At 36.6% G+C, this 21,948-nt stretch overlaps 1 protein-coding gene across 3 annotated transcripts in view; it reads left to right on the plus strand.

Annotated features, from left to right (window-relative positions):
- PGGT1B (protein geranylgeranyltransferase type I subunit beta) overlaps positions 1-21,948 on the plus strand; it is a 57,766-nt gene that overhangs the window by 15,438 nt on the left and 20,380 nt on the right. For all 3 annotated transcript variants that reach the window (XM_033181517.1, XM_033181514.1, XM_033181516.1), the window contains exons 3-6: positions 6,681-6,748; positions 10,855-11,006; positions 12,324-12,456; positions 17,867-17,912. In XM_033181517.1, coding sequence (XP_033037408.1) covers positions 6,681-6,748; positions 10,855-11,006; positions 12,324-12,456; positions 17,867-17,912 — 399 coding nt within the window. The remainder of the gene's footprint in view (positions 1-6,680; positions 6,749-10,854; positions 11,007-12,323; positions 12,457-17,866; positions 17,913-21,948) is intronic.

Here is a 21,948-nt window from a genome sequence, read left to right on the forward strand (position 1 = left end):
TCGGATTGACATCCAGCACGTCTGACTCCAAGTTTCAATGTTGTTTTACTGTTTAAGTATATGGGTCCCTAGTGGAGACAATCATATTTGGCATGTAAGGACATTGTGAATATTTAATTAAAATTAACCCTGACTTCCACTTAACTCCAGGATTATGAGACCCTAGTGGTTTCCTAGTAATAAGTGTATGGTGAGACCACTGGAAGAACGGGTCCTTCTCATTAACTTCAGGAAGGAAGCATTAAGGAAACACAAGGGGTCAGGTTGGGAATTGTGTGTGCCCTTCTTTGAGGGCACAACCAGAGAATTTTAGACTTAGAGTGAGGACTGTTACAGTCCATCATTTTACAAATGAGGATATTAAGGTTCAAAGAGATTAATAATTTGTTTACAGTAATACAGCTAGTTAATGCTAGAGACAAGATTAGAAAACAGTTTTCTAGTCCTTTGGATATTTTATTTATATGTGCTGATTCAGGGCAATAGGTGGTCTGTTTACCATGCATGTTTTTCTGTGAGGTACAGATTTTTCTCATGGGAACTCGGAGAATGTCTTATAGCTTTAAAGGAAAATCTAGTATCTGTTCCATAATAGATCCCATAAAGTATTAGGATTAAGTGTTTGGAAACATAGATAAGAAAGTTTAATATTAAAGGGTAAAATGTTTAATGCTTTCTTTTTTTAGTGGATTCTTCAGATTGCTCACTTTAAAAAAAATAACATGGGGGAAGTAAGTATGGTTTCATGTGGCTAAGTCAAGCATGTTGCATATTTTAAAAATTATAAGTCATCTGTTTTGGAAATATTATAGATCAAGACATTTTGGCAAAAATAGTTTTACAGTGGTCATTTATAAATCTAGCTTTCCCAGGTCAGATGTCTGGTAGACGATTCCACAGACCTTTTCACAGTTCAGCTGCAATTCTGAATTCTCAATTTGCTATCTTGTTGAGGGAAATATTTTTAAGTCTCTAATATCTGTGAAAGAATATCTCCTGTCTGCCTTTTCTTTAATTGGTGTATGTTCAATTCTAAAACAAATCTGTGAAATTTGGAAAATAGGTATATTAAAAAAATTTTTTTAGCTATAGAATGTTTCATTTACCTTGTCTGGTACTTTCTTGACATCCTTAAGGAGTTGGGTAAGACATGTCTCTTATTAGGAAATTATGTTTCTTGAGATTTATGCGAAATTATTTCTCTATCCATAAAATATAAATGTTCATTTTAAGATCAGAAATAGCCATATTCCTCACTTGAATTCTGTTTACTTAGGGCAAAAACTTTTAAAATGAGGATTAGAAAGTTAAGAGCATGATCTAATCAGTTTTAAAATATATTTAAGAAATATAATCATCATTAACAGTATGGTGATATTTTGGCCCAAGAGCTGTCCATTATTATACCTAAATATAATTTTGAATGTAATTTTATATTTCACAATACAGTTTATTACTTTTATGAAAAGCAACTCCCCTAATTAAAATAAACCTCTTTATACTCTCAAACATTTATATTCCATAGGTTTATAACCATTTTTTAAAGAATATCTAAAGGTACTGTCAGTGCTTGACATAAAGTTGGTTCTATGAGCTTAATGGTAAAACACTAAGTTTTAAAATGAGATATAACTCAGTCATCAGGCAAGAGTCAGCTTAATAAATTTCTTTCCTGTGCAGACGTGCAATTAAATGAATTATTCTTCCTTATAGTTGATAACTTTAAATACATTATGTTATCTAATGACATACCTCCTGCATACTTACACATAAACACACACATAGTACATCCATGTACATATTCCCATTTTTGCTACCTCTCTCATCTACCCAGTTTTCATTTTTCTTAAGTAACCTTAATTTTTGTGATATAGTGCTATCTAAAGTACTTCTATTTAACAGCATAAACTAGTTTGACTCTATGGTTCTACAAAAGTAGAGAATATATTTACCAAATCAGTAGTTCTTGACTGTGACTATGTATCAAACAGGGATTGTGTTTCTTTTTAAATACAGTTTTCCAGGCCCTATCCTCATGTTTTTATGCAGGCATGGGAGGGGAGATGCAAGAGGCATCTCTGTTTTTTCAAAATAGGCAGTTGATTCTGATGGGCAGCCAGACCACACAAAGAGTTTTCAGTTTGTTTTACAACTGTTAAATAGGAACACTAGATGGTGCTCTTTGACAACCTGGAAAGAAATTTATCCTGTACCCAGAGTATGCATTCAGTGATAAATTTCCAATGAATTGTGTGTGTATACGTTCTTCATTATCATGAAAAGGTATGCTTACTAGAATTCTAAAGGAAAGCACAAGAGCAGACAAATATTGACAGAAACCACAAAAGAGTACCTAATAAATTTTTTTAAGTGGTGATTTTTTGATTTTTTTTTTTGAAATGGAGTATCATTCTGTCACCCAGGATGGAGTGCAGTGGTGCAATCTTGGCTCATTGCAACCTCCATCTTTTGGGTTCAGTCAATTCTTCTGCCTCAGCCTCCCAAGTAGCTGGAACTACAGGTGCACACCACCACACCCGGCTAATTTTAGTACTTTTAGTAGAGACGGGGTTTCTCCATGTTGGTCAGGCTGGTCTGGAACTCCTGACCTCAGGTGATCCACCCACCTTGGCCTCCCAAAGTGCTGGGATGACAGACGTGAGCTACGGCGCCCGGCCTAAGTGGTGAAAATGTTACCTCCTAATGAGCATCATTTTTTAAAACATTATGATTTAAGTGTGTGACTGATAATTTAGTGAATGAGTAATTTTCTTGATTTCTTAGTTACTTTATCTTAGCTTTCCATAAGAAACAGTAAAACCTCTTACTATAGAATAAAGTATACACTTTAGAATAAATAAAGAATAAACTTCTTTATCCAGCTTCGTAGTCCACAGGTGATTAAGAAGAGGGCAAGAAATATTACATTGTCTTTTCCCTGTACTGTGACTGTGGTGCTTAAGATCCAGACACTTTTTACATGACAGTATACAGTCTTTCTGGAAAAAAAGAAAAAAAGAAAAACATCTTTACTTTAAAAAAAACTTTCCTTGATAAGTTGCAACAAAAGCTATTAATTTCTTCCTGTTTCATTTTTGATAAAATATGAGTAACTGATTTTGAATGGTGACTGTTTATTAAGCCTTGTTTCACCTTGGTGAGCACAATCTAAACATGTCCTTTAACCTTTACAAGAAGCCTGAAATATATTACTTGCAATATGTTATCGTGACTAGTTCAAACATGGAGGGAACTGGCTCAGAGAGGTTGTTACTTGCCTGTAGAACTCATTGATAGGAAGAATAGGATCCTGAGTTTGATTCCAAGTGTCTATGCCATAATCTCCTGACCTTATATGGTACTTTTAAGTATCAGTATTTCTGCTGCTTTTCAGAAAAGTTATTTTTTTAATCAGGCTAAAAACAGAAGTGAGCAAACAGAAATGTCATTTATTGATTTACCTCTGAGAAAATGAATAAATTCATTTATTTCACTCAGAAGCAGATATTTGAACCACTACTGTATGTCTGCCTCTGTGTAAAACACCTGACAGAATTGTTTAAGTTGGTGGGGGACTCAAGAAAGGTGTCCAGTTGCAAGTATAAATTCAGAACTGACAGATGGTATCAGAGCTGTCTTCCATCAAAAGTAGAAATGGGATCACATTTTTATGGAGGACTGTTAGCAAATTAGTAACTTGAAAGGATGCCCTTTAAAAAAGACAATCCCAAGAACAAAAAAGAAAAAAAGATTTAAAAAATTTTTAATCAAATAGGAAAATACACCTTTTGATACTGACCCTCATCCAACCAGAGAGGGATTAAAAGAAGTGATGATAAAAGGATAGGCTGGTTGCAGTGGGCTCATGCCTGTAATCCCAGCACTTTGAGAGGCCAAGACAGGCAGATCTCTTGAGGTCAGGAGTTCGAGACCAGTCTGGCCAACATGATGAAAACCTGTCTCTACTAAAAATACAAAAATTAGCTGGGCATGATAGTGCATGCCTGTAGTCCCAGCTATTCGGGAGGCTGAAGCAGGAGAACTGCTTGCACCCGGGAGGCAAGGTTGCAGTGAGCCGAGATCATGTCCCCGCATTCCAGCCTGGGCAACAGAGCAAGACTCTGTCTCAAAAATAAAAAGGATAAAGGAATTCATAACTTGGTAAGAGAAAGATAACTTTTTTTTTTTAAGTATAGCATTATGTACAATTTGGAATATGGGGGTTGTGTTAGGTAGAATTCTAAAGATGTTGCCCCAGGATTTCTGTTCCCTGGTAATTCAGTCAAACACTAATCTGGATACTGCTGTGAAGGGACTTTGTAGATGGGAGTTAAAGTTATACTAATCAACTGACCTTAAAATAAATAGATTATCCCAGGTGACGTGTGTACAGGTGGGCTCAGTAAAATCACATGAGCAGCAGCAGAACGCAGAAACGTTCATCATGGTATTGCAGAGAAAGGGAGCAGAAGAGAGAAGGGAAAGTCAGAGAGGGTCTAATGGAAAGGATTTGAGTGCCATTACTACTCTGAGATATGGGGCCCACATATGAGAAATGGCAAGAGAGGATCTAGGAGCAAAAAGCGATGCCTACCAGCAAAGAAATGGAGAACTCAGTCACACAACTGCAAGGAAGTTGATTCTGCCAGCATCCTGAATGAGCTTGGAGGCAGATTAGGAAGGTAGCCCTACCTACACTTTAACTTTAGCCTAATGATGCCTGTGTTAGATTTCTGACCTTAACAGAACGGTAAGGCAGTAGGTGTTTTACGTTGCCAAGTTTGTGGTAATACGTTATGGCAACAGTGACTAATACAGAGAACAAATTTCAACCTTATTCGTGTCATCTCACACCATTAATGTTATTTTGTTTATTCCCTTCCTGTCTTTGTTGGTATGTGCCATTTGCTTAATTATAAACATAATAGCGCACATTTATTTTTGGATCTTACTTTTTTGCTTAACTTGATCAAATACTTTTCTCTGTGTTGCTACATAGTTCTAATGATTATTACTTTTAATAGGAATATAGTGTTTCTTTCAGTACATGAGGCATGATATGCTTAACCTGCTGGACTTTTATGGTGCTTCTAGATTTTCACTGTTATTAAACTGCAGTGTGCATTTCTTCTCATACTTGAAATTATTGGAATAGATTCTCAGATATATCATGACTGGGTCAAAAGGATATGAGTGTTTTTGTAACTTCTGTTACATATTGGCAAGTTTTAAGTAGCTTACCAATTTATAAGTCCTTAGGATAAGAGAACCATAATCACTGAAATCATAATCACCATTAGTATCTTTTTATTTTATTTTTATTTTTTTGAGACACAGTTTCACTCTGTCACCCAGGCTGGAGTGCAGTGGCACAATCTTGGCTCACTGCAACCTCCATCTCCCGGATTCAAGCAATTCTCTTGCCTCAGCTTCCCAAGTAGCTGGGATTACAGGCAGGTGCCACCACACCCAGCTACGTTTTGTATTATTAGTATAGATGGGGTTTTACCATGTTGACCAGGCTGGTCCGAACTCCTGACCTCAGGTGATCTACCCTCCTCAGCCTTCCAAAGTGCTGGGATTATAGGTGTGAGCTATCACGCCTGGCTGCTAGTATCTTTTTAAAATACATTTTTTTGCCAGTAGGGAGATGATAATTGGTGGAGAGTTTAAATTTAGTGGTTCCTAATTTGTTCAAAGAATTAATATATAAACTACTGTTTTAAGTATTTTGGGGGGATAAGAAGCTGAAAAAGTATAGTACCTAATGAAGAAGTAGGAGAGTGAAAAATAGTTATAATGAAGTTAGTCATGCACAAGTCATAATCTCTTAAGAAGGTAGTTCTTCATATCAGAGAGTAGACCAACTCAATTTTTTTTATCAGCAGTGCATTTACAGTCTGCTGATACTGCATTGTTATTTTCAGCATCTATCATACTGATTTTCTAATAGCTATTAAAACCCTAATTATTGTGTAGTTGATTGTTCTTTTAAGTTCCTAACTTACATTCCATTGATATCTTGAGAAATGAACATTTTTAGATAGCAAAAAAGTATGCATAAACATATTTTGATTGAGTAGAGAGAGACTAAGTGCTAACTTAACAGTATTCTACATACTTCAAAGCCAAGTGGATTACTGGACTCAGAACGAAGGTCTAGCTAATACGGAAATACAAAGTACATATTTTCTCTACAACTTTATACCTTTAGCTTGCTCCAGTGTAAAGAAGCAGTGAGTTAAAGTAAAAAGATACTAAATGAGTTAAAGTAAAAAGACAGTAGACCCTATTGTGTTATTAACTGTTACCTTGAACATTCGCTTAACCTCTGAGCTTCTGTTTTCTTTTCTATAGAAAGGGGGATTGAATATGTTGATCACGTAAAAATTGATCTTACAGGAGAATTATGAAAGGACTTTATAGGCCGTGAGGTGGGCTATTAATAAAAGGTACATGATAGAAATCATTATGTTATCTGTGACTCGTATGGACATTAAATGAAGAAATTCCCATAAGCACCTAGAACGGACCTGGCACATGGTAAGCATTCAGCATTAGCCAGTATGAAAATGGAGACTAGAATAGTCTGTTTCTGAAAGATTGTGTAATTAAACTGCTTTAGAATCTGTGCAAAAAATAAAGTGTACTTTAAATAAGCACATGCTTTTGTTTTCTAGGATCAAATCTAAATCGCTGTGGTTTCCGAGGCTCTTCATACCTGGGCATTCCATTCAATCCATCAAAGGTTGGTTCTGTTTGGGTCAGAAGGAAGCAGAAGGGATGTAGGGATGTTTTAGTAAAAGAGGAAGCTAAGAAAGTACACAGAAAAAAACAGGCTTCCAGGTTTCAGTGTGGCTAAATATTGTCTAATAATATATATATTATAAACTGAAACCCTTTAAAGGAAGCCTATACCTACTTTACTTCCTCAAAGAAGTGCACTTTCTTCCAGGAATAATACATGCAGCACATAAACACATAGAAATTTCTATTAATTGTTACAAAAAATTGTCTCAGTATCATGTATCTGTGTGTAAAAGTTATTGGTGATTTCCTGAGTAAAGGAAAGTAGAGCACTGAAGTGTTTTGATACTTGCTCTCTAAGAAGCCAGTAAACTTCATTGTGTTATAGACTCTACATTTAACTCACATTTCTTAGGAATAAAAGAAAAAGTCCTTCTAAAGGTAGTGATTGAAGACCTAGGTAGTGATTATTTTAATGACTCTTATGAGAATATGCAGAACTTCTTCATGGTTATATCCAAAGGCTTTGATACCAGCACATGCCAATATAAAAACAGTGAGTGCGAAGAGGGAGGACCTTTCTTCTTCAAAGGAGCAGACCCAGAAGAAACTTTGTAGGTGTTCCATATGTACACAAAATATCAGTATTTTTCTACAGGAGAAAGTGGAGAAAAACATCATTTTTTCTAAAGAGGCCTTACAACATAGAAACTTTTTCCTTGATGGGGCCAGCCTGCTTATATCATGGTTATTATTAGAACCATATAATATAACCATATTATAACCATTATATAATGGTTATAATAATAACCATTGTTGAACTGAGTATATCAAGATTTGTATTCACTTGCAAGGTAAATGGAGAACTACCAGTTTTTCCATAATCAGCTTCAAATTTTTGGAATAAATAGTAGTAATTTTGGAGAAGATGACATACTTGGATAGAGGTACTACTTCAACTTTCTTCCTCTGCCTTAAGCTGTAAACCAACTTGCCTGTGTTAAGGTCATATGTATTTACTGGCAGGACTCCAGTTATGGGTGCCCACTGTATTTAGCAGGGAATAAGAAAACAAAGGATTCAGAAAATTTGTACCTTTTCATGCCTATCATATTTTCCAACTTAAGCTAATCCTGAATAAAGGTCATGTCTTCATTTAGTCATAATGAACAGAATATCGTGCCATTGGTTATGATAGCCGTTATATAGTACTATACTATATATGGATGTCTACCTATATTTGTTGCAGTGCTTTAATAACATCACTTTTAAAATAGGATCCTTCCCCCAGCCGACACCTGCACCAAAACATTTTCAAAATAACAGAAGTAACATTGAAGAAGAAACCATTATTGCCCTTGGTTCACAGACTCTCCTGAAACTCCTTTTTGGACCTTCATTCACCTGGACCCTGGTATCTTCTAGGCAAGCTAGGTCTCACTTCATGCTGTATTACCTTCATCTGAATTCTGGGTGGTAAAAGAAACAATATTCCAAGTGGTATCACATAGAGCTGTCAGAGTGGTGGCTGAGAGTCTAGGAGACAGATTAGGCCAAGAGAATGTAAGGAGGCACATTGGTTTGTCCAGTACAGTATATGAATAAAATATTGTCACTGAGTTTTCTTCTGAAACCACCAGACTATCTATGGATCATTCATTGACTTACCTGATGAATGCTTGGGACCTTCAGTGGCTGTAGAGCACTTTTTGAGAAACACTGATGGATCCTCCCACTATTCTCATGATTTCCTTTCACAAATCCCATGCTCTCTATCAAATTTTGTATTGTCCTTAATGTGCACCCCAGAGTTTTCCTTCTCTAATTTGCTTTTACTTTTTTTTCTACCTATAATGCCTCCTCTTCATCTATAGCTGCCCAAGCTCCTCTTCTGCAGAAAAGAATTCCTTTTTAAACCCATGTATCATTATCCCTCCCTTATGACTGCTCATTACATTTTATTGTAATTATTTGAGTAGATTTACCTTCTGCCCTTAAGGTTAAGGTCCACATTTAATTTATGTTTGGCTTCCCTGCAGTTCTTTTAACATAGCAGGTGTTTAAGTATCAAAAAGTTAAATATGCAATAGGAATTCTATGAAGTCAATTGTAAATGTGGAGTAGGATAGCCAGGAGAACTGGAGCTTAAGTTCTGAGGAGGAACTTAGAATGAAAGATGTAAAGGTGGAAATTTACTTGGTACATTTGTGAGACCATGTAAAGAACTGTGTATCTGGCCAGGCACAGTGGTTCACATCTGCAGTCCCAGCACTTTGGGAGGCTGAGGAGGATGGATCACTTGATCTCAGGAGTTTGAGACTAGCCTGGGTAACATGGCAAAAACCTGGTCTCTTCATAAAATACAAAAATTAGCTGGATGTAGTGGCACGTGCCTGTAGTCTCAGCTACTTGGGAGCCTGAGACAGGGCAGGAGGATTGCTTGAACCTTGGAGGCGGAGGTTGCAGTGAGCTGAGATTGTGCCACTGCACTCCAGCCTGGGTGACACAGCAAGGTCCTATCTTAAAAAAAAAAATGTGTATCTAAAAGTGGGTAGGTGAGGTGGGTTCAGATTATTATAATAAGAGTAGTGAACACCATTCACACTCATTCTGTGAGGAACCACAGAAGGTCAGTATGCAAGAAAATCTTACAGTTAAGTCGTGGGTGGTTTCAAGACCCTTGAATCTTGACTCCAAAGAACTAGTGGCCCCTTTGATATTTGCCTTGCGCTTAATCATCATTAAGATAACTAACAGCTTTTTAGACAGTAACTTATTTAATATCGTCACAATAACCTTGTGAGGTGTAGGTACTCATATCTTCATTTTCTAGAATTAGGAACATTAAGCAAGCCAGTGAGAAATAGAACCAGGATTTTATGCCTTTCAATGATTGTAAAAGTTTACATTTATTATAGAAGGCAGAGGAGTTTATTTTAATTGTATCGTTTTTTAGTTTATTATGTGGTGATCACTACTGTGGTATTTAACTTAGATTAGTGCTATATAAAACAAGTTTTCTTTCAGAAATCTTTTTTTCTGGAAGGCTGTATGCTTTTCTGACTTTATAAGACTTAAATTATAAGTGATAGAGTTGATAGAGGTTTAAGTAATTTAGCCAGGTATGGTGGTTTGCGCCTGTTGTAGTCCCAGCTACTCAGGAGGCTGAGGCGGGAGAATCACTTGAGCCCAGGAGTTGGAGGCTGCAGTGAGCTCTGATTGCACCACGCACTGCAGCCTGGGTGACGGATAAGACCCCACTGCACTGCAGCCTGGGTGACGGATAAGACCCCACTGCACTCCAGCCTGGGTGACGGATAAGACCCCACTGCACTGCAGCCTGGGTGACGGATAAGACCCCACTGCACTGCAGCCTGGGTGACGGATAAGACCCCACTGCACTGCAGCCTGGGTGACGGATAGGACCCCACTGCACTGCAGCCTGGGTGACGGATAAGACCCCACTGCACTGCAGCCTGGGTGACGGATAAGACCCCACTGCACTGCAGCCTGGGTGACGGATAAGACCCCACGCACTCCAACCTGGGTGACAGATAAGACCCCACTGCACTCCAACCTGGGTGACGGATAAGACCCCACTGCACTCCAACCTGGGTGACGGATAAGACCCCACTGCACTCCAACCTGGGTGACGGATAAGACCCCACTGCACTCCAGCCTGGGTGACGGATAAGACCCCACTGCACTCCAGCCTGGGTGACGGATAAGACCCCACTGCACTCCAGCCTGGGTGACGGATAAGACCCCACTGCACTCCAGCCTGGGTGATGGATAAGACCCTGTTACTAAAAAAAAAAAAAAAAAAAAAAAAAGTAATAAATAATTTGATTTACCTGAATATCATCAGTACTTCCATAATGCCTGAGGTATCAAAGAATTTAAAAATTAGGTAGCCTGGAATGTATTCAATCGTATTCATGTTGAGATATATATAAAATGGAGATTTGTTTTTCTCAATAAGATGTCTATACAAATCAGTATAAGCCACATTTAATCTTACTATTTACTAAAACTTTGTCAGATTTCTTAATGAAATAAGTTTTCATATCACTTCATTAATTAGTACTATATTAATTTTGTATTTAGGCTCCTGGAACAGCTCATCCTTATGATAGTGGCCACATAGCAATGACCTACACTGGCCTTTCATGCTTAGTTATTCTTGGAGACGACTTAAGCCGAGTAAATAAAGAAGCTTGCTTAGCAGGCTTGAGAGCCCTTCAGCTGGAAGATGGGAGGTATGAGTGATTCTTTATTACTTTTTTTGTAATAAAAAAATATTTTGAAACTAAAAAATGGATACAATACTATACTAGATCTTTAGAGGATCATACTCTTATTCTTAGAACTCCACCTAAAGCTTATAAGGTACATGATAAAGTGCATAATCAAAAAAGTGACCCAAGATTTCTTCTGTGAGTGAAAATAAAAATAATTACAATAGCCAAACACCTTTCTCTTCCTTCTTAACAACAATGGGCACATAAATAAATGGTTGAATAATTTCAGGATTGGAATGTAATTTACATTCTAGATGAAAAATTGATATTTTGAAGGACGTATATGTTTAGTCTGAACTTCAGTTCCCTGCTTTATGCTGATTAGGGTAGAAAGGGGTGAACATTGAATATTATATTCCAGAGTTGGTAGTTTCTGTGACGTTTTTAAAGGATAAAAAAAGGAGTTCATATGTTCATTAGTATTTGGTGATTCACGTGGTATGTCTACAGATGAATCTTCCTGGAGCTTTAAGGTAGAAAAAGATTTTTAAGTCTGAGAAGGGATAAAGCAGTAGTGAAAAGGCTAAGGAAAAGACTGCAAACAAATCCTGCTGTGCTGTTAACTCTTTGTGTTCCATCTACTAATAGCTCTGTTTTCCTATCAGTGTTTTCAAAACACTGCTCTTGATGAGGGAAGAATAAATGTAGACAATTAGAATAAGTTGACACTAATTGGAAACACTATGAAACTAAATATTTACTTCAGCCAGTACATATATGACTTATGTCTCAATATTTCAGTGTAGTCTTTGATTATTGCTTCCTTATTCTTGTTTATAAATACATACACAACATAGATTGCTACCTCTATACAACTAATGTGAAAAATTAAAATGCAGTATGATCAATCGATTAAATGGTTATCTGTGTATACATTTAGAAGAAATTTCACATAGAAAAACTTGGGCTTGGAAATTTCTTACTACCCAGTGGGTCTCAGGTTTTACCTTTACTTTTTCTGCCATTCTCAAGCCAGTGTACTGCAGCTGTCCCTGGCTGGGAGCAAATAAGTGTATGCTGAGTAAGCATCTGGGAGGGAGTAACATGGTAGTGTGTGAAATGACCAAGAAATCAAAAGTTTGTACTAGAATGATGATTTAGAGTAAGTTTTATATTATTCAAGTTAGTAGTCTTATTCTTTACTGAATAATAAAAGTGGAATAATCGGCAGATTTTTCTGTAAGTAAAGATACACAGGAGGTGTTTCTAACCCCCGTGCAAAAAAAATCAGAGTCCATTGTTAATAGAAAATCATACTGTTGTTATTATGTTCAGTTTCTGTGCAGTACCTGAAGGCAGTGAAAATGACATGCGATTTGTCTACTGTGCTTCCTGTATTTGCTATATGCTCAACAACTGGTCAGGCATGGATATGAAAAAGGCCATCACCTATATTAGAAGAAGTATGGTGAGTTCTATTGATAAAATTGACTATGTAGGTTGTTTTTGCTGGTACATGAGGGCTGTATTATAGTGTATGTCTCATCTCTTTCGCCAACGATTTGTAAATGAGAGCATTAAGATTGCTTTTTAGGTAAATTGTGTATCAGAACACAATAAAGAAATAAAGTGCAGATTGACTCCTTGGCCATTAAAATTTAATATGATTTTATTTAAAGAAGCAGTATCTTTATAAGAAAGGGATTGGTCGACTTAAAAAGAAGTAAAATCTGAAAGTCAAATATTGACAGCTTATTCTAGCAGGAGTTAGTAGAGAGTCCTGACAAGCAAACTGGAAGATTATGTTATCTTTGGTGAGACTTTTTATTGGCATTAGTAAGGAAAGCTTAGTCTCAGCAGAACTATCCTTTGCTGTACTGTGTCATCTCTGTATAAAAGGAGAAATAAAACTACTGCTTCACAGGTTTATTATTTTCCAAATGAAGTGTTTCATGTTATAGATTAGAATATTTTGAGGCTGTTAAAATATTTTAGGCTGTCAATTCAACTTTCCGTAGGCAGTACTTCAAAGTGAAAATGTCAGTTCTTAAGAAGAATGGAGTTGCGTTTAAGTGAATGTGTAACTGTGGATCAGATTTTTGTAGAATCTACAACAGCACAAATTTTAAAAAGCCTGTGGATACAGGAAGAAGAGACCATTAAAGGAGTTTTAAGAGGAAAAGAGATTTATGTTTGATAGGAGGGTGGGTGATAAGAATTTTTGGTGTGAATGGTACAGAAGTAATACCGGCTTCTCAGTGCACTGCATTTGGAGGTGCAGCAAGTTGATTTGCCCTATGTCTGCTCACTTGGTTAAGATGGCATATGCCAGAGTTTTCTCTGTGAAGTTAGTACTTTTCCCTTTGTAATTACTGAATATCTTGTCACGGTGAGATATCTGGAGACTAAATATTCAGTGAGTCCCTAATCAAATTTTTATCCAATAGTGTTGTTAGTATGCATTGAAGGTTTTCCAGCTCTCGCATCCTTCCTATAAATATCAGTTAAAGTTCTACTGTTTGAAAAAAAACCTTTCTCTTTGCCTTCATTTATTTATTTACTTGTACTTACTTATTTATATCTCTATGGACTCTAGTTTCTAATTTTATTCAGTGGGTTGTTACCTGTTACTGTCATTATTTCGATGCTCAGATTGCCCCAGATTAGGCCTGGGGGACCCCTTTGAGGAGGCTCTAGGCCTTTTGACGTGTTATCCTCGTTCTTTGAAGACCTCCTTGCTTTCTAGCACAAGATATTCCAGGTTTATCTTCTGCTTTTCCGACCTCAGCTCTGGAATCATTCATTTCTTTGAGGAGCCTTGGTTATTCTTGTTGGAGGACAGAGTTTAGAAACTTGAATCTGGGTACTAGGTGTGCTCATTGGTATTGAGATGTCATTACTTCTAGGCCTTTCTCAGGCAGAGATAGCAAATGTATGCATACATAGGCATCCCCTTACAGACACACACAATCTATATTTCTGTGTCTATTTATGTATCTATATATTAAAACCATGAATATCGTGATGCCTCAAATTTCAGTCTAACACCACAGGGCTCATTTGAACTTTCGTCCTTTCATTTGTGACTCCATTCTCTGAAAGTGACAAACAATCCTGGCTCCTATTACCCAGAATGCATTGGTTCTTTTTGTTTTGAGTCAGAGGGCATATAGTCAGATTACTGTATTTAAGAAGTACTCCAGTTACTTACTTTATTTCCCTCCTTTAATATGGTTATGTTATCTGCTTGAAATACAAGTAAGTTATTTGTTTGTCTTTGATTTCCATTTTAGGCTTTTCCTTCACCTTTAGCTCTCTCCTGCCCACAACTTTGTTGACTTTATTTATTTACTTAATATGTGAAAAATTAATTTGGTTCTTAACTTCAGAACTATACAAAAAGATACATACAGAGAAATATGACTCCTTGCCCCTCACCCTCCCTGTCTTCCACCCTCTTCTTAACTCCCATACTTAACATCTTGTTCCCTGTCACCCTGTAGGTAACCATTCTCATTAGTTTTCAGTTTATCTTTCTTCCATTTCTTACTGATGAGAAGATACGTATATTTTTAATGCTTTTTCTTTCTTCATAAGGTAGCATACCATACTCATTTTTTGCTGTTTGCTTTTTTCACTTAACAATATAGCTTGGGAGGAAAAAAAAACAAACAAAAAACCATCAGTACAATGTGAAAATTACTCCTTAACAGTTCAGAGAGATTTTTCTCTTTTTCTTATAGTTTCCTATTATATTACTCCACTGTGTGAATGCACCATGGTTTTTTTCAGCGATTCTATATTTAGAGCATATATTTTGCAATTACAAATAATGCTGTAATTAATAACTTTCTGCATATATATTTATATATTGTTATAGATACATCTTCAGAGTAAATTTCTGGTAGTGGAATTGCTTGATCAAAAGGTAAATGCATATGTAATTTTATTAGATATTTCCCATTTTCTCTCCAAAAAGAATAGACCAGTTTGTTTTCCCACCAATATAGGAGAGTGCCTGTTTTCACATAGACTCACCAGTAAAAAGTGTTATACTTTCTTTGTTTTCTTACCTCTTCTTACCTTTTTTTCTGGTGGTGGAAAAGTGATACTTCAGTGTATTTTTAATTTTGCTCCTCTCATGATTTTTCATTTTATTATTTCTTTTATTATGAGTGTAATTGACCATTTTCTTAACTCGAGGGCCATACAAATTCAGACTGCAGGCCAGAGTTAGCCTTTGGGCCATTGCTGACCCCTAGTTCTAGTCCATTATTTTGCATTTGCTTTTTTTTTTGAGGAATTCCATTTTAGTGTCTGTTCTTTTGTTTGCCTGACCTTCTTTTCAGCCATTTTCTCTTTGACCTTTTTGACGTATTTATCTCATTTTTATTCTCTTGGCTGTTTTCTGCTTTTTTCAGTGTCCCTTGTTGTATTTTCTTTTGAGATTATTCTTCCTTAGTCATCCTGTAATTTAGAATTTATTTCTTATTTTGCCTTTTTTTTCTATTTCTTTTCTAACACTATTTCTCTTTTTATTTCTGTTGTTTGTTCATCTGTTTTTAACTTTTAATTTCCTTTTTTATTTCCAAATGCTTGTTTGAGGATATGTATTTGAGTGTGGAGTGCTACATTACAGTGTTCTTCTGGTTCATGCCTACTTCTTGGGAGTAGAGGCAGATTTTTATATACTTAGGTGTTTTCATTTCATTTGCTGTGTTTTCATCTCAGAGTTACTTTTGTATGTTAGTAATTTTGTGGAGTTTTTCTTTTTTCTTAGAAGAATTCCTAGTTTAAGATTGTTCTCTTCGTTGTAATGAAGTATGCTTTCTTTAATGGGTGGCTTTTCTTTGTAGCTGGGATTGTTCCATGATTTTTATGGTAGGAAAACGGTTCTCTCTTGTTTCTCAGGTATCTGAATTTTGCTCTTTTGAGTTTTCCTTTATCACCTGATTTTCAAAGGGCTTCTCCCTCCGTTTTTAACTTTCTTCACCAAAATTTGAGCCCTGCCACCTTGACTTGCACATTCTTTTAAGTGCCTTCCATATAGCCAGTGCTGTGTTTGCCAGGCCTCTTTCAGAATAGGCCATCCTCATTTTGCATGATAGTGCCATACTATAATGATAACCACAAAAGCTAAAATGATACACAGTGATTTTAATCATCAGTGGGAAAAATTGTGATTGTTTTGTGACCCTTAAAATTTTTTGCCAAAACACTGAAAACTCTTCCTGTCAGTTATAAATGTATAATGTTTTAAATAGTAAAATCAGCATATAGTATACTATAATGTTTTAAATAGTAAAATCAGCATATAGTATACTATATGTTTTAAATAGTAAAATCAGCATATAGTATACTATAATGTTTTAAATAGTAAAATCAGTATATCGTATACTATAATTTTAAACATTGGAAATATTGAGAATATTGCCCTCTTCTCATTATATAAGTTATAAGATGGAGTCTTTTTTCTGTGTGTAGGCAAATGATCACAATTTAAGTTTCTGTCAGCTTCCAACGTATGTTTTATGTTTTCAGTGTTGTGAAACCTCTGAGAATTCCATTTATGTGAAGTTTTTTGGCCCATAGCAGTTCCCTAGAACATCTTCATCTTTTTTTATCACAAGCCCTTCCCTTGCTTATAGATGTTTCACCTTCACTTGGTTCTTCTGACTGTATATCTAGAGTCTCAAACAGCAATATTATCAACTTCCCCGTAATAGCTATTTCTTCTATAACTCTAATTTTAATTTCATACCCAGTGTTAATGCTTTTTATTTCTTTGCTGCACTTTCATCTTTGTTGGCCAAGCCCCTCTTTCTGTTATGCCTTTTAATAAAACATCATGTGGGTTTATCGCTAAGAGACAAAGAGCACAACCACATCTGCTATCTGTGTGTGAACTGAATAACATGTGCAATGACCAGTTCCTAACAGACTTTGAAAAAGGTGATGTGATTGATCACTGATCACGATGCACATCTCATATTTATGTAGTGATTTGCAGACTGAAGAGCCAGGAACGGAGTTTTGTACTTTCTGCAATTACAGTTAATATGCTGCTGTGGTTACTGAAGTTTGTTGTGTTACTTAGCTAAACCATGGCAACTGGAATGTGTGCATAAGAGAACTGTGCAAAGTGAGAACCGCCTGTATTTCTCATATTTAGGGTGGACTTTCTCTTTTAGGCAGTGATTTTAGATCAGTCTCGGAACTACTGTTCGCTCCCTCCTCATGATTTTTCATGAATCACCCTTGCTCTCTGCAGAGGTGTGTCAGAGTTGCAATGGATGGCTTGCTGGGATTTGACGTTTCTTTTCTGTAGACAGATAATCTGAAGCTTGAGTGTGTCTTCTTGCTTTGCTAAGGTTTGAGTTTTCAAAGTTTTATTGTTCTTCTGTTTTGATTTTGGAGTGTATGTGGGGAGATTCAAATAATGGCACCCAGTAATGGCTACCGTTATTCTCAGTGACCCCAGACTGCCTCAGATAGACTTGTTTCATGTTTATAATGTTCTATCAGTGTGAAATCCTTACATTTCCCTCCAACTCATGCATACTTGCAATGATAAAGGAGTAAGGTTTGGAGCTTTTATTGAATAGAGATTGAATATGTCGATAACTTTGAACAATCTTTTCTCAGAATGTGCCTAGTGTATGTGTTTAGTGATTTGGCTTGGTGAATAAGAAGACAAAATCAGGTATTTGAAAATGCCTAATTCTGTTCTCCATGGGGAAAAACGCATATTTTGGAAGATATAAAGGAGAAATAAAATTAGAAGAGACCACAAACTTAGTGCAATGGCAACTTATTTATTCATTTATTATTATCATTATTATTTCCCTATTAAACTGAACAATGTTTTTCTTTTTCAGTCCTATGACAATGGACTGGCACAGGGAGCTGGACTTGAATCTCATGGTAAGACATCTTAAATAAGTGAACATGTAGTTTCTTTTGTTGCCTTGGACAACATCTTGGTGTCTTCAGTATGGAGAACCTCAGAAGTTTTTCTCAACCCTTGGTGCAGCATAATTTTCTTCTTTGTCACTTTCCTGATTCTCTTTTGACACCATTTTGTATATTTGAAGCCTCTTTGGTCAGTTATCATTCAGATATTATTCAGGCTGGGATGTTCATATGATATTTTCTAGTAATCTATTCAGGTGTTAGCTGCATGAAAATATCTTGGGATTGTTTCTTACTCTGTTGTTAGAAAACAACAAGTTTTCTTTGGCATAACTCTAAAAGGCTAGACCAAATATAGAATATTAAATATGAGTGAACAAGTTCATGAAGAAATGAAAATTTTTATTTACCTTCCTTAATAAAATTATTAGTCATAATCATAAAACATTTTGCTGCTTAGCTTATATTCAGTGCAAACATTAATACAGTCTTTTCTTTCGTGTTTTTTTCCACTTTTGGAAGAACTAGAATAATGTGATAGTCACTAAGTTTGTCAGCACATCAATAGCCTGAGTTCTCTCAAGTTGAAATTTCCATTTGGAAATAAATAAGCTTCCATTCTTCTTTTCTAAAAAGGCAGAGGCCAGGTCGTGGAGCCTCTCTGAGTGAATTTCAGTTTCCTCCTCATCACCACAGTTTTCTGTGTGATTATTTGTTGTCTCTATCCCTTTGCTGGCACAATGGAGCAGAGAGAACAGGTCAGTGTTCTGGTCTCAGCCCCGACAGCAACTGAGTGACCTTGGTTCCTCACTTCATTTCTCTAAGGGTTTCCTCATCAACAGAGTAGAAAAGATTGCATCTTTCTTTAGGATTGTTGTTAGGATGATCAGAGATATGGGGAAAAGTGATTTGTAAATCATAAAACCTGTATAAAAAGATATTTCTAACAAATATTCCTTAACCCCGTAGCCTTATATATACTCTGGGATTTTGTCCTATCAAGCATTTCCTCCTCTTCTCACCTCTTCACTCCCTCCTTAAATTTAGGTAGTTGTAGACTATGTGTCTCTAAGGGGTATATAGAACAATGTCCTGGAGTTTCCTCTGAAGCCATACTATAATTATGGCACCGTAGTTTTTGTATGTGCCTGAGTCTATGAGATGGAGGGTGGGAGGAGCTGGCAGTAACAATTATGTTACTAGTCATCGCCACATGATCAAGAGGGATATAGTTATAGTTGTACAAAGAGGAAATCTGGTGGCTCTAAGAATTTCTGAGAAGACAGGATCTGGTGTTTACTATTGTAGGTGGTATTAATGTACACTCTGGCTGAGGAGTCACCTCACCTGTGATACAGTTGATATTCTTTCCAAGACATTGGGATTATATTCTCTGGAATATGAAACAGAGGCACTTCCCAAACATGACACTGTCTAATGAGTCCTGTCAGAAAAAAATCTTCCTGAGTTATACAAGTCATGATTTTGAATTGGTATGACTTGAGTAGGCTGTACCCATTAGGATCATTAGTGATGGACTATAGTTCATGCCCCAAAGCTTGTATCTTCCCTCTATCTGTAACTTTGGCTTGGTAGATTTGAGGCCTGAAGCCTTAGAGGAAGGTCTTTTAATCGGAGTGTCACAGTGTATTTGTATATCTTAAATAGGTTATTATACCAAAATATAGCCCCTTTGGCCTTTGGAACAACCAAGCAGCACCTGGGTATCTGGAGTCCCTGATGAGGTTGTCTCTGGCCAGGAGCGCCTTCCTCCATATTACAGTATGGCCTCCAGTATTACAGTATGGCCTCCAGTATTACAGTATGGCCTACAAATACCAAATATTTTAATTTTCTTTGTGTGCTATGAAGTTAGATAGGCTGGGAAGTGCTACCCTAAAGGATTTTGGTTTAGCTTTCTTTCCCCCTCTCATCACTATGTGTACTAGCAAGTGAAATGTCTTTCTAAAAAGTCCTGCAATGTGGCCACCCCATCAAGTCACTGTGTTCTCTCTTTTTCTTTTTTATTGTTACTGTCTTTGGAAAAGTGGTCCAAATGTACTATTCACCTTTCTTCACAAATGACTTGTTCTGTAATTCTCTGTGTAAGCCTTCAGGAACTTAGGAAGTTTGTCTTTGAAAGTCATGAGTGATCTGTATTTCAAATCCAATATCTTTTTCTCATTCCTCATCTTATATTTATTGAAGCATTTGAGCTATTAACCTCCCCCCTTCTTTCTTAAAACATCACATTCCACTTGTCCTACTTCCTCATGAGTTAATTCTGGTTCCTTCACCATCTTTGTAATTCTTCCTCTCATTTCTTTACCTCAGTTCAGCTTTCTTTTCTTTTGATAGTTCTTCCTAAATCTCAAGGCTTTTGTATGTGCTGTTCCTTGTATGCAGAATCTTCCTCCATCATCCTCCACCCCCAGCATACACCTGGTTTTCTTTCACATCCTTCAGATCTTGGTTCAAGCTCCTGATTTAAAATTGCAAACCACCCAGATACACCTGCAATATTTATAACAGAATTCTGAACTAACTATACATATACATCCCATTCTCTAACCTCCTTACTAGATTTATTTTTCTTCATATCACGTATTATTTTATAAATGACCTATGTTTTATCTATTTGTTTTTTGTCTGCTGCTTCTCACTTAAACCTCATGAGAACAGAGATTTTTGCCTGTGTTACACACTGATGTATCCTCTGCACCTGTAACATGCTTGGCACATAGTTGAACAAACTAACAGATGGTTCTTTATTAATTATCTCTGTGTTGATGGCACCCAAAACTGTGCTTCCCAGTCTGTACTGCTGCTTCTGTGCTGCATAACCCCCTTTCCATCTGCGTGCCAGGCATCTTTCTCGGTATGACTTCAGTATCTCAAACTGCATATTTTTAAAACCATCATTCTCCTCTTCAGCCTGTTGTTGCTATTCAGAACTAACATAGATTTATTGATTTAAAAGAAATTTTTTTTGGCCTGGGGGAATCCAGCAATCCAGAATTTTGAGTTTAATTTTAATCTCCTTTTCTATTTTTGTTTTTAATTTGCCAGTTACACCAGTTGTCATCCATAAATTACCAATTTATAATCCCTGATCTACAGACTAAGAGGAAAATAATGTATTTATTAACCAGCTGCTGTGTGCCCACTACCATCTGATACTTTACATACAGTCTCATTGAATCCTCATATCAACCCTCTGAGAATAGACATTTTTGTTTTAGAACTCAGAGAAGTAAAACCACTATGAGTACTAAAGAATAAAGGCTGTAATAGAAATATTTTATACACAATTGTGGAAGAAGATAAAGGGGGTAGTTGGAGGGTCAGGGAAAATCATTGACAAGGCTCCTGAAGCAGTGGTACGGGTGGACAGCTCAGGCCATATAGGGAAATCTAGAAAGCCAGACAAGTCACCTGCCAGACTGTGGATAAATCTGTGAAGGGCTGGTGCTCCTTCACAGTATGTGGGCCTAACGTAACCAGGGCAAGAGTAAGAAGAATTTGGATGCCAACTTTATGGGAGAATAAGGGCAAGCTGGACTTAGCACCACTGCCTTTGTTGCTTATCTCCTCTAAGCATAACCAGGGTAATGAGTGCTACTTAACTTCCACCTTACAAGTCTCACACAGATTTCTCTAACTTTTGACCATACAGGGAAGTGGATCCTGGGAAACAGAATTCTAGCTTAGCCAAGTTGACACAGTACAAAACCACAATAATTACTGTTATTTCACTCAGAGAAGTCACTTGCTTAGTAGGCTCCCATATCAGGTAAGTGTAATAACCCCTTTCAAACCCTGTGCTTGCCCAGTAATCTCATCCTGCCTGCATTGAAGCCCCTTAGTTTCTTTGTCTGTAATCTGATATCAGTCGAACTTTGTAGACCCACATCTGAGTGACCCCTTCCATGCACTCTAGGTTGTAAGAAAACATACTCTCCAAACATTTATACGTGGCTTTTCACCTCTGGACGTTGCTAATATTCCTTTTCCTTTGCTTGAAATGCTTCCTTTCCACCTGCTTCTG

This window comes from Trachypithecus francoisi, unplaced genomic scaffold (assembly GCF_009764315.1).
Source record: "Trachypithecus francoisi isolate TF-2019V2 unplaced genomic scaffold, Tfra_2.0 Lachesis_group2, whole genome shotgun sequence".
Lineage (NCBI taxonomy): Eukaryota > Metazoa > Chordata > Mammalia > Primates > Cercopithecidae > Trachypithecus > Trachypithecus francoisi.